The 14,417-nt window shown below is 33.9% G+C and overlaps 1 protein-coding gene across 1 annotated transcript in view; it reads right to left on the reverse strand.

Annotated features, from left to right (window-relative positions):
* The window catches only part of MTREX (Mtr4 exosome RNA helicase), a 95,018-nt gene that overhangs the window by 63,154 nt on the left and 17,447 nt on the right, over positions 1 to 14,417 (reverse strand). Inside the window, exons 6-10 of the mRNA XM_069556525.1 lie at positions 4,164 to 4,338; positions 3,128 to 3,218; positions 1,783 to 1,907; positions 546 to 644; positions 40 to 142 (exon numbers count right to left, since the gene is read on the reverse strand). Of these exons, the coding sequence (XP_069412626.1) occupies positions 40 to 142; positions 546 to 644; positions 1,783 to 1,907; positions 3,128 to 3,218; positions 4,164 to 4,338 (593 nt within the window). The remainder of the gene's footprint in view (positions 1 to 39; positions 143 to 545; positions 645 to 1,782; positions 1,908 to 3,127; positions 3,219 to 4,163; positions 4,339 to 14,417) is intronic.

The following is a 14,417-nucleotide window of genomic DNA, read 5'->3' on the forward strand; positions in this document are numbered from 1 at the left end:
TTTTCATGTAAAATTTTCAAAAACAAAGTTCCAAGTTACCTTTTGTTCCTCCTTTTCGCCCCTTCTGATCTCCTTTTGCCAAATCACCAGCATCTCGAAGTACTTGCATTGCAGTATTAAAATTATCTTCTCTGAAGTCACCCTAGCATCACAAATATTTTTCTATATAACTTCAGTAATACTTAATCATAATCCAAACTTTTTTTTACCTCAAAACAAAGCTTCTTCAAATAATAAATAATTTAATAATAAAACTAGAAAAAGCAAAACTATAAGATATCTGAAACATGTACAGACCCCCTTATTTTCAAGACATTTAAAAATACTGGAAAAGGAGGGGAATCTAACTCATGCATTAAAAAAAAATGAGTTTTAAATATAATTTTTGAAATAAAAATACATATACAAAGAAAATCAATAATAACTTTGGACTATAAAACTAGAAAGAAAAAAAAACAGACCTCTGCTCTACTTCCCTAGTTTAAAGAAAAGTGGGTATAAGCAGTTATGTGATATTCAAGATATAAGAATAATTACTCCCTTACATTTTCATCAACCACAAGGTGCAGGCCATCTCCCCCGGCTGGAAAAATATAGTGCTGTAATGGAGTAGGCCGATAATCTGTGTAAATTACATGACAAGGCTGTAAAAACAAAGGAAATTAAAATCAAGGACAAATACAAGATTGGAGTTTCCATAATGATTTCATACTTCAGACCTATGATGCCGTAATTAAGGAAGACTTCTATTCCCAGGGACGGAGGAGCCTGTTGGGCTGCCATCTATGGAGTTGCATAGCATCGGACATGACTGATGTGACTTAGCAGCAGCAGTATGGCAACAAAGAATGCACTGAGGTAAAATGGGACTTCTTGACCCCAGAGACTTTTTACAGCTTTACTAAAACAAAACAGTAGGTTGATCTCTTCCAGAAGATTCACTGAGATTCTATCCTACAGGAGCAACATGGGTGTTACAAAAATACCACTAGAGAGTTAATAAATGGATAAAAGTAAATTTGTGAACCTTCTGGTATAAAGGAAAAATAAGGGCAGAAAAATAAAATAAAGAAAAATGCTTGTTATAAGGTCCTTTAATGCTCCTAAAATTGGACTAGAAAAGCAAAAAGGAAATGCAGTCAATAAAAAGTCCACGCTTACATGAGAAAAATCAAACCACACTCTCAAGAAGTGAAGTCAAAGTTGCTCAGTCCTGTCCATTCTTTGTGACCCCATAGACTATATATATAGTCCGTGGAATTCTCCAGGCCAGAAGACTATAGTGGGTAGCCTTTCCCTTCTCCAGGGGATCTTCCCAACCCAGGGATCAAACCCAGGTCTCCTGCATTGCAGGCAGATTCTTTACCAGCTGAGCCACAAGGGACGCCCACACTCTCAAGAGATGTCCAGCTTTTTTTCTGGTACCAAGGCCTTAGAGGAAATTTTCCACTAGGTACTCGTGGCTCCCTGTATGAGTAGATGCAGTAGTTTACAAACCTGGCAAATCATCAGGATCACTCCGGGAGCTCCTAAAAGTTAAAAATTTCATGACCCAAGATCCTACTCTCAGAGATTTTGATGTACTGGGTTTGAGTTGGATTCAGAAATTCAAACGTATAAAAAAATTTAGTTGATTTTGATAAGCTTGCTTGCTTTGAAAAGTAGTTTTACATTAAAATGTCTTATTTATTCTAGGTAGCATTAGGAACAAAGTATAGGATATAGAAAGGCAAACTTGTAATATTTAAATATTGAAAACATCAAAAAAGAGAAAGAAAATACCTGTTTATGTAAGTGGCAAATCCACTCAGCAAACTGTCGGGCATTTGGAATAGTAGCCGAGAGAAAGACATAGTGAACGTTATCAGGAAGCAAAATAATAGTTTCTTCCCATACGACACCACGCTCTGAAAAATACAAATATACCTTGGAATTCAATGTCCCTTTATCATTTTCTCTCATGCTCAATTATCAGAAATGCAGATCACTTTACACAAAGATATTTTTAGCCACAGATCCTTACTGTAAACTACTTTCTAACCATGAATTGCATCTAGCAGAAAGTTAGTAGACTAGACCACCATAAACACAATGTACTCTGAAATAACGGCCTGCAAAATAAGCAGGTCCAAATTGAATCCTGTTCAGTACAACAAGAGTCCCAGGACAATGGAAAGAGTATTTCCATCTCACTTAAAGAAGCAGAAGTTATTGGCTTACAGAAGGTCACAGAAACAGATTTCAAAGAAACACTATTACTATACCACAGTGTCTTTCATCTAAATTACCCTTATGATCTCTAAAGATGAAAGAAGGATCTGACTAGAGATGAAAGAAGGATCTGATAAACAACAAAACTATAAGTCAGTTTTATTAAAATGTAGAAAACAAACAGGAAAATCCATTTGAGAATTTTCTTCCAAATGAACAAATCAATAAAAGATTCATAATTTAAAACAAAAATAACTGTTTATAATTTAATCTTGAATTTAATAAGAGTAAAATGTTTACAAAGGGTAAATGATTTCTTAAATTGTATTATTTTTCCTATAAATATAGGTTAACTCAGTGCTTTAGCCAAATAAAAACTAAGCTTCAAGTGTGTACATATTAAACATTTAACTTTTAAATATGTTAATTTCTGCCACGTTCTACCTAAATCCCACATACACTTACTTTTCCATTATAGTAGTGCAGTAGTTCACGTAAAGACACTTTTTTTGTTGTTGTTCATTTTTATCTCATAATTCTCATTTTTAAAATCATAAACATGCATGCCTTAGTTTTTTAAAAAAACTAAAATAAATTGATAAAAATCAAGAAAGTTAACTCTGTAGGCCAGCAGTTTGGGAAATTCTTTAATATTAGATATATTAGAGAACTCTCTATTAAAAGCAAACTAATTTTAATTTCATTTTAAAATCTGAAGTTGCAGTTTCTCACCCAGAAGTTGTTACTATTCAAGAAGCTGTAACTGAATGAGGTCCAACCATAAAAACTATATCATGTTATCCACAATTTAGCTTACTACAACTCTACCCACAAGAAAGTAAGACAACTTGTTCAAAATTCCTAATTTCATTCTTAAATAACATGGCACACATCTCAGTAACACTACAAAATATACCTGAATCTCTCATGTAATGAATTTCATCAAATATGACCCAAGCAACTTCTCGCATAACTTCAGAACCTCTGTACAGCATACTTCTCAAAATCTAAAGAAGAAGTAGAAGATTTAGCAGGATTCTGACATACCAAAAACTCTCCTAACAAGAAATTTTGTATATTCTTTTTTAATAGAAACATTAAAATAATTTTAGACAGTGACATGTCTTAAGTATATAATACTCCTTTGCTAAATCCAAAATAAATTATTTCTCAAGTTAGTAATCATATATAATCCATGGAGAGAATTATTATCAACTCCATTTCCATATACTTTGAATATGAAGCTATTTCCTTATATGTAAAACACTTCACTCAAGACCTACACCTGCTAGGAAACGAAAGTAACTTAAAATCATCTTCTGTCTAACACAACGAATCTCATACTCCTACCAATTTTTTCTACCTCATCTTAACAACATGAATACTTCCTAGCAACTGTTAATTTATGCTCTCTAGTATAATATGTCTTTGCAGAATGCAAGGATATAATTCAAGCATGTAGAAAAGTACTTAATAAAGACAGCTAAGTGTCCAAAATATAAGATGCTATAAGTACATGCAAAACTTGACTGTGATTATGGGAAGAAGCTAAACATAACTGGGCATTTTTTAAAAAGTTATTTATCTGTTTGCATCAACACTCAGATGCAAAAGAAAAAAAAAATCATAAAGAAGGTGTCACAACTTATTCAAAGGTACGTACTCCAATCATTGAAACTATATAAAACCATCAAACTATTATCATGTCACTGACAATATCCTTTAAAAATACTTTATGCAACTTTATTATATGATGACAGAAATAATGGAAATTTACAACTAAATTGAAACAATTTAAGATAAACTCTACTACCCCGTTCAAGTAAATCTACTCAAAAAGTATTGCCCTTTTATCTGCATAGAGCAAGTAATAAAACATTAGCTGTTTTAACTGATGAATCACATTAATTAAGTTAAAAAGGAAAAATTAGATGAGACATCATATAAATTACCTCTGTGGTCATAACAAGACAGGATGCTGTAGGATTAATAGTAACATCTCCAGTCATCAGACCAACATCTTGAAATTCTTCATACATTTCACGGTATTTCTGGTTACTCAGGGCCTTAATTGGGCTAGTAAATATTACACGTTGTTTTTCCCTTAGTGCCAATGCAATGGCATATCTAAAAATGTGAAAATAAAGAAGAATAAACTGTTTACAAAAAACTCTTTAGAAGTATGTGATTTTATTATATTAATATATAAATTGTGTCCAAATTTTTCCTTATTATCTAAAGACTTTGTAAAATATTAATGTCTTATTTTATTCACTTTCAACAAACTATAATAATAATCATGACAAATCTGAAGAACAGTGGTCTAAATGAACAAAAACATTTTACACTCTGGTGTCTCGGAGTCAATGTAACTTAATTACTAATATCAATGAATTACTAATAGCGACCCTATTTCTCAGAAGCAAAATACCTTTGGCTCTGTAAATGGACCTCTAAAAGTTTACAGAGCCTCTGCCTGTCAGTTTTTACATAAAGACTATAAATACTTAATAAACATTGGAAAATGAGTTGTAAAAAATGAGAAGACATAAAAAGAAACAGGAAAATGTGATCAACATTTAAGGAAAAGAAGCAGTCATGAGAAACTGAGTGGGCCCAGATGTTGGACTTAGCAAACAAAGACTTCAAAGAAGCTGTAAAAGACATGTCCAAAAAATGTAAGGAAACCATATTCTAAGAATTAAAGGACATAGGACAGTGATTCAAAGGGGCAATCTCGATAGAGAACTGAAATTATAACAACAAAACCAAATGAAAACTTTACAGATGAAAAGTAAAATAATGTACAAGAATGAAATGAAAAATCCACTAGATGGCTCAAGAACAGATATGAGAAGGCAGAAGAAAGTATTGTAAATATGAAGATAAATCAATAGAAATTATCAAAACTAAAGAAAGAAACAGAAGAAAAACAGACAGACATTCAAAGATTAGTGGGACAACCTCAAGTGTTCCAATGTACGTGTGTGTGTGCCCTCAGTCGAGTCTGACTCTTTATGGCCCCATGGACTGTAGCCTGCCAGCATCCTCTGCCCATGGAATTTTCCAGGCAAAAATACTTGAGTGGGCTGTCATTTCCTATTCCAGGGGATCATCCCAACCCAGGGGTCGAACCCACGTCTCTGTGTCTCCTGCACTGTCAGGCAGAGACTTTACCACTAGCGCCACCTGGGAAGCCCCGTGTGTTTCAACAGGGGTACCAAACTGAGAAAGAGACAAAACAAACATTAAAAAAAAAAAAACAATAAAAAAACTTCTAAACTTGTTTTTTAAAAAATATTAATCTATAGGTCCAATGAACACAATGAACCCAAGCAGGAAAAACTTTGGAATCACATCTAGAAACAAACTGCTGACTGACAAAGAGAAAAAGAAAGTCTTCAAAGCAACAAAAGAAAAACAACTCAAAACATACAAGAGACCAGCACCATAACTAAGGCTTACTTCTGATGGGAAAAAATGGAGTAGAATCAAACAATGTCAGTAGAATGACTATCCAATATTCAAAGGAAAAAACTGTCAATCAAGAAGTATATATTCAGTGGCATTATCCTTTCAAAAATAAAAGCAAAACAAAGACATAGTCAAATAAAAATGGAGGGAATTCACTGCTAAAACATTAACCATACAAGAAATATTCTTAAAAAATTCTTTAAACAGAATCCAGAGAAAAGAATAGAGCTTAAAATAATAAATATGTGGGTAAATGTAAGACTGTACACACTTCTCTTTTATTCAATTGATATTTTTAAAAACATAAAAGATTATTTAAAGCAAAAACATTATTTTAACATTGTATTATACTGGATTTATAGCAGGTAGCACAGTGGCAAAGAATCCACTGCAATATAGGAGACACAAGTTTGATCCCTAGGTTGAGAAGATCCCTGGGCAGGAAATGGCACCTACTCCAGTACCCTTGACTGGAAAGATCCCATGGACAGAGGAGCCTAGTGGGCTACAGTCCATGGGGTTGTGAGCTGGACATGACTGACTGACTGAGCACACATACACACAGCATATATAACTGAAATATATAGGTAGCAAAAATAGCACATGAAAGAATAAGGCTATCAGTATTTTACAGAGACTGTGGCTGTGAGAATAATCACTAAACATGTAATTCAAAGGTTAAAAAAAATAAGAAAGGAATTAAAATGGCACACTAAAAAATACTTGTTAAACAGAAAACTATAAAAACATGAAACATTACTAAAAAACAAAAGGCAAATATAAATACAACCACATCAATCATTAAATCAAATTACTGAAATTATAAAGTATCTTTTTCAACCACAAAAAAGTTGAATTAGAAACCCCAAAATAGAAAGATGTATGGAAAACCAACAAATACTTGAAAGGTAAAGAGGAAATAAAGAGAAACTAAAGAATGAATTAAATTGAAAATAAAACTCAAAATTTATGGGATACATATAAAGCAGTACTAAGAGGGAAAATTGAAGTTTTAAACATGAATATTAGATAGGAAGAATAATCTAAAATCAATCTAATTCCACCTCAAGAAATTCCTTGAAAGACACAGATTACCAAAACTGACTCAAGAAGAAAGGAAACTGAGCATGCAATTAAAAAATCTTGCCATAAAGAAAGGCTTCCCTGGTAGCTCAGCTAGTAAAGAATCCGCCTGCAATGCAGGAAACCCTGGTTTGAGTTGTGGATCAGGAAGATCTGCTGGAGAAGGGACAGGATACCTACTCCAGTATTCTTGGGCTTCCTTGGTGACTCAGACAGTAAGGAATTCACCTGCAATGTTGGAGACCTGGGTTTGATCCCTGAGTCAGGAAGATCCCCTGGAGAAGGGAATGGCTAATCACTCCAGCATACTGGCCTGGAGAATTCTACGGACAGAGGAGCATGACAGGCGACAGTCCATGGGATTGCAAAGAGTCGGACATGATTAAACGACTTTCACTTTTACTGTCCCATAAAGAAAAGCCTAGGTAGTTCAGATGACTTCATTAACAAGTTCTGTCAAACATTTAAAGAGAAAATACCAAACCTACACAAACTCTTAGAGAAAACATACCAGGAGGGTCACTTCTCAACTTATATTATGAGGTCAGTATTAACATGATATCAAAACTAGACTCAGCTATTTAAAAGAATGCATTTGAATCAGTTCTAATGAGGTAGATGAAACTGAAGTGAAGTCAGAAAGAAAAACACCAATACAGTAAATTAATGCATATATATGGAATTTAGAAAGATGGCAATGATGACCCTACATGCGAGACAGCAAAAGAGACACAGATGTAAAGAACAGACTTTTGAACTCTGTGGGAGAAGGGGAGGGTGGGATGTGATTTGAGAGAATAGCTTTGAAACATGTATATTACCATATGTGAAACAGACCACCAGTCGATGTATGACCCTGAGGGATGGGACTGGGAAGGAGGTGGGAGGCGGGGTTCAAGATGGGAGACATATGTACACCCATGGCTGATTCACGTCAATGTATGGCAAAAACCACTACAATACTGTAAAGTAATTAGCCTCCAATTAAAATAAATAATTTTTAAAAATACACCATGCCCTGATAAATATGAATTTCAGATGAAAAAAAAAAAAAAGAACTAGACGAAGATCTTGTTAAAAAAAAAAAAAGAAAACTACATATCCAGATCTCTCATGAAGATTCAAAAAAATTCCAGAACAAAATATGAGTAAACTGAAACTGGCAACATTATATAAAATGATCAACTGCCATAAACATCTAGGTTTATTCCAGAAATACAAGGATGGTTTAACAACAGAAAAATTGTAACGTAACACTTTAAAAGAATAAAAAGCAAACAGCATATCCTTGCCTCTACAGACGGAAAAAGGATTTGATAAAATACAATGCTTCTTTTTTAATCCTTGATACACTTATTTCCCCCAGTTTTATTAAGATTTAATGATATATAACATTATGTAAGTTTAAACTATATACTGTAAAATTTGATACACATATATATTGTGAAATGATTACCACAATAAGCTTAATTTACATCCTTATCACCTCATTAATTACCTTTTGGTTTTTTTCTGGTGACAGCATTTAAGATCTACCCTCTTAGGAACTTTCAAGTATACAATACAGTACTGTTAACTGTAATCACCATGCTCTATGTTAGACACTCAGAACTACTCATCTTACACCTAGAAGTTTGTTTCGTTTCACCACTATCTTCCTACTTTCCCCACCCTGCCCATCTCTGTCCCTGGAAACTACCATTCGACTCTTTTCATAAAATTCAACTTTTTTAGATTCCACATCTGAGATCACAGTGTTTCTCTTTCTCTAACTTATCTGACTTAACATACTGCTCTCAAATAATGTCCATTCATGCTATCACAAACAGCAGGATTTCCTTTTTTGATTGCTAAATAATATTCCATTGTGATTGACTGTGTGTGTGTGTGTGTGTGTGTGTGTAGACAGACAGAAACCATGAATAATGGGAATGCAGACATTTCTTCAAGATACTGGCTTCATTTCCTTTAGATACATACCCAGAAGTGGGATTGCTGAATTATATTCTATTTTTAATTTTTTGAGAAATCGCCACCCTATTTTCCACAGTAACTGTACCAATTTATATTCGCACAAAATTGCACAAGGGTTTCCTGTTCGTCACATACTTGCTAACACTCATCATCTCTTGTCTTTTTTATAACAGCCATTCAAATGGGTGTTTTTAAAATTCTTTCATTTGTTCCCAATTAAGAACAGAAAGGAACTTACTCAACCTGATAAAAGGAACCTAGGAAAAAGCTAGTTAAATTACACTTCATGGTGAAACACTGAATGTCATTCATTTAAGATCAGGAACATCCAAGGATATCCACTGTCACTACTACTATTCAACACTGTACTGGATTTTGCCAATGCAATAAGAAAATGAAACAGATGGGATAAAACATCAGCAAGAAGCAGTAAAAACTGTCTTTATTCACAGACAATATGACCAACTACATAGAAAATTTTATGGAATATGCAAAGTTACTATAACTTGTTAGTAAGCCAGTTTATTAATAAAGTGACAAGATAAAATATTAACATAAAAAATAAACTGTACTTCCCAAGCCATTAGCAACCCAAATATGAACTTAAGGAAGAATGTCATTTGCAAGCAATAAAATACTTAAGAGATTTAAGAAAAAAAATGTTAAAAGAGGAAGATGTGTAAAATCTGTACACAAACTACAAAATATTGCTGAGAGAAATTAAAGAAGATGTGAATAATAAATATATCATGCTAATGGACTGGAAGAGTCTATAATAATGTCAAAATGAAAATTCTCCCCAAATTAATCTATACAACACAATCCGCATAAAAATGCAAGTAGTCTTTTTGGGTAGAAATTAACACACTAATCTTAAATTTTTATTGAGGAACAAAAAGGATCTAGAAGAGCCCAAACAATTATAAAAAAGAATAAAGTTAGAGGACTCTAATTACCTAAATTTTATGCATACTTTAAAGCTATGGTAATCAAGATAGCGTGGACTGGTATAAGGATAGACACAGAGATAAACAGAACAGCAAGTCCAAAGCCAAACCTATACATTTATGGTCAGTTCACTAGGAATTCAACAGTCAATTCAATTCAAAGAATATTCAGTGGGAAAATCATCATTTTTTCAACTGGAACAATTATCCACATACAAAAAAGGTTAATTTAAACCCCACCTTTACCTCACATCATACATAAAAATTAATTCAAAGGAAATCATAGCTCTAAGTGGAATGGCTAATACTATAAACTTCAAAAAGAAAATAAAAGGGATATTATTTGTGATATTGGGATAGGCATAAATGTCTTAAGTACTGATATCAAAAGCATGATCAATCCATAAAAGAAAATACATGAGAAGCTAACACCAACTTTAAGATCTTTTGTGCTACAAATGATACCATTAAGATGATTTAAAGAATTATTTATGATGCAATAAGACAACCAATTCAATTTTAAAAATCAGCAAAGACTGAAATAGATATTTCATTTAAGATATACAAATGGGTGATAAGCAAATGAAATGATACTTAACATTTTATTAGTCATCAAAGAAATTCAAAACCACTATGGAACATCATTAGATATCCACACTAAAATAGGTATAATCAAAAAAGATTATGCCAACAGGTGGCTAGGACATAAAAGAAACAGGACATAAGAGAAACATAAGAGTCCTTATCCATTACGATAGGAATACGAAATGGTGCAGCCACTTTGGAAAACAGTCTGGTCATTTACCGAATCATTAAATATATATTTGCCATCAAATCCAACAATTACATTACTAAGTATCTATCTACCCAAGAGAAATAAAAATGTGTCTACATAAAGACCTGTGTATGAATGTTCATATCAGAATTACTTAGAATGGTCAAAAATGCAAAACAATTCAAATTTCTATCAACTGAATAAACAAAATGTCATGTATTCATAAAATATAACTTATCAATAAAAAGAAATGAACTAATGATATATGCAATATGAATGAACCTCTAAGTGTTATTTTAAACAGAAAAAGACACAAAAGACTCCATATTACATGATTTCATTTATATGAAACTTCTAGAAAAGGCAAAACTATTTAGGCAAAGCGGATCAGTGAAAGCGTTGGAGCTGGAGGCAAATTATGGACAGCAGCCTAAACTGCTGAGGGCTGCACAGCTGTACAAATTTATTAAACTCAGTGAACTATATACTTTAAATGGGTGGATCTCATAATATTTAAATTGTATAATAATAAAGCTAATGCTTTTTAAAAAAGCTTTACATAGAATAAAAAATAAACAGGGTTAGGAAAGCTACTCAATTACCTAGGTAAACAACCTGGTACCAATATATTAATCTAGCACCAGATTTATAAATGAAATGTCGTACTTGTTATAGTTATCAGCTAACATTGGAGTTTACCTTAAGTTCTTGAATTCCTAGGGGAAATCTTTATCTGAGATCCATGAACCACTTGCTGAAATCATAAAATCTGGTACGTACATATAAATATACACTTCATTGGAGGTTTTTATTGAGGTAAAATTCATAAAACATAAAACTGTTTTAAAGTGCACAACTGAGTGGATTTTAGCACATTCACTATGCTGTGCAACTACCACCTTTATCTGACTCTTAACATTATTCTCATCCCTCCAAAAACCCCATATCCATTAAGCAGCTACTTTCTGCTCCCCTCGTCTAAATATTCCCTGGCCTCCACCAATCTGCTCTCTCTCTAAGAATTTACCTGAAATATTCTACACAAACGGAATCAAATAATATGTGACCTACTGAGTCTGGCTTCTTTTACTCAGCATAATGTTTCTGAGGTTCACCCACACTGTGGCATATATCAGTATTTCACTGCTGCTATGGCTGAGTGGTATTTCATTGTAAAGATACACCAGATTTATTTATCTATCATCCACTGATGGACTTTTGGGTTGTTTCTACCTTTTCATTATTGTGAACAGTACTGCTGTGAACCTTCATGTATAAGCATCTGTGTATTTGTTTTCAATTCTTTGGCATAATACACCTAGGAGTGGAACTGCTGAGTTGTACAGTAATTCTAAAAGTATCTTTTTGAACAACTATTAGACTATTTTCCACAACAGCACTCAAGAGCTTTCAAAAGTGTCTATAACCCTAGTGAATTTCTTAAAATCTCTTTACAGTCTCCTAACTCAGAGTAAGCCTCTGACTGTGTGGATCACAACAAACTGTGGAAAATTCTTCAAGAGATGGGAATACCAGACCACCTTATCTGCCTCCTGAGAAATCTGTATGCAGGTCAAGAAGCAACAGTTAGAATTGGACATGGAACAGACTGGTTCCAAATTGGGAAAGGAGTACAACAAGGCTGAATATTGTCACCCTGCTTATTTAACTTATATGCAGAGTACATCATGTGAAACACCGGGCTGGATGAAGCACTAGCTGGAATCAAGATTGCCAGGAGAAATACCAATAACCTCAGATATGCAGATGACACCACCCTTATGGCAAAAAGTGAAGAGGAACTAAAGAGCCTCTTCATGAAAGTGAAAGAGTGGAGTGAAAAAGTTGGCTTAAAGCTCAACATTCAGAAAACTAAGATCAAGACATCCAATCCCATCACTTCATGGCTAACAGATGGGGAAACAATGGAAACAGTGACAGACTTTACTTTCTTGGGCTCCAAAATCACTGCAGATGGTGACTGCACCCATGAAATTAAAAGACACTTGCTCCTTGCAAGAAAAACTATGACCAACCTAGATAGCATATTAAAAAGCAGAGACATTACTTTGCCAACAAAGGTCTGTCTAGTCAAAGCCATGGTTTTTCCAGTAGTCATATATGGATGTGAGAATTGGGACTCTAAAGAAAGCTGAATTGATGCTTTTGAACTGTGGCGTTGGAGAAGACTCTTGAGAGTCCCTTGGACTGCAAAGAGATCCAACCAGTCCGTCCTAAAGGAAATCAGTCTCAAATATTCACTGGAAGGACTAATGCTGAGGCCAAAACTCCCAATACTTTGGCCATCTGATGTGAAGAACTGACTCACTGGAAAAGACCCTGATGCTAGGAAGGACTGAAGGTGGGTGGAGAAGGGGACAACAGAGGATGAGGTGGTTGGATAGCATCGCTGACTCAATGGACATGAGTTTGAGCATCCTTTCAGGAGCTGGTGTTGGACAGGGAAGCCTGGCATTCTGCAGCCCATGAGGTTGCAGAGAGTAAGACACGACTGAGCGACTGGACTAAACTGAACCCTAGAGTACGAAAGCAAGTTTTAACATACACTGGAAAATTTTCTATACTGAAAATCTCTCTGCTTTAGTAGCAAAAACGAAAGCAAAGTTACACTAATGCCTAGAATTCTAACATCTATATATGTTGGCTTCAAATGGATAATGCACCAACTACTATATACCTGTACACTTCTCAAAATGAGATAAAATAACTGAACTAAAAATAGTCAAACCTATAATTTGTGCCTTAGAAGGAAACAAGCTTCTGACTTCAGTACCTCCTAAAAAGGAGTGGACAATAAAAAAAATTAGTCCTATTCCACTGGATAGAACTAGGGTAATACTGGACCATAATGTGTCTGAATCTAACAAACAGATTAAGACTACTCTGCAACTGGCTGATACCATTTCAATGATAATCTAAGATCCAGAGCCTCACTCCTCTAACTCCCCTACAAAAAGAAAACGTTTGAGTTATACCTCAGCCAAGGTCTGAAAAGACTAATATACAGTACTCAGGCTCTGACTATCTGAAGGACGATATTCCAAAACTCATGAAAAATATCCACCACTATGCCAAGGGAAAGGCACTGCTGAACAGGGTGATTGGTGCAATTTTTATGTTTTTTTCCTTTATGATCTTCTTCACTCTTCATGCGATCGCTGTTAAGAACACTTAATTTAGCTGTTCAATAGGAAAGCTGTAATTCCTCCATGATGAAGAAATAAAATATATTATAAATTATTAAGAGTTAACCTGTGAACACAAACTGACTTCTGAAAAGGTGCCAAGATTGAGGGGAGAAAATAGTCTTTCAACAAATGGTTCTGAGGCAATTGGATAGCCACATGCAAAAAAATGAAGTTGAACCTTTACCTTATAAATTATACAGAAATGTAAAACCTCAAAAAGGGTCAAAGAACTAATAGCTAAAATTATAAAATTCTTAGAAGAAAATATAGGCATAAATCTTTGTGGTCTTGGATTAGGCAATGCTTTCTTTAAAATAACATGAAAAGAAAACAGACAAATTGCACTTGGTCAAATTAAAGACATTTGTCCCTCAAAGAATACGCTTAAGAAAGTAAAAGGATGACTTAGAGAAAAAGAGAAAATGTTTGCAAATCATATATCTGACAAAGAACTAGTATCAGAATACAAAACAACTATCACAATTGAACAAGGCAAACAATCTAATGAACAAATAAAAAAAGACTTAAGCAGATATTCCCCCAAAGACATACAGAAGGCCAATAAGCATACTAAAAAATGCTCAGTATCATTAGTCATTAAGGAAATACAAATCAAAACCACATTCACAACTGACAGAATGACTATTATCAAAAAGGCAAGAAATAACAAGTGCTGGTAAGGATGTGGAGAAAAGGGAACCCTCGTGTACTGCTGGTAGGAATGTATACTGGTACAGTAATCAT

This window comes from Ovis canadensis, chromosome 16 (assembly GCF_042477335.2).
Source record: "Ovis canadensis isolate MfBH-ARS-UI-01 breed Bighorn chromosome 16, ARS-UI_OviCan_v2, whole genome shotgun sequence".
NCBI lineage: Eukaryota > Metazoa > Chordata > Mammalia > Artiodactyla > Bovidae > Ovis > Ovis canadensis.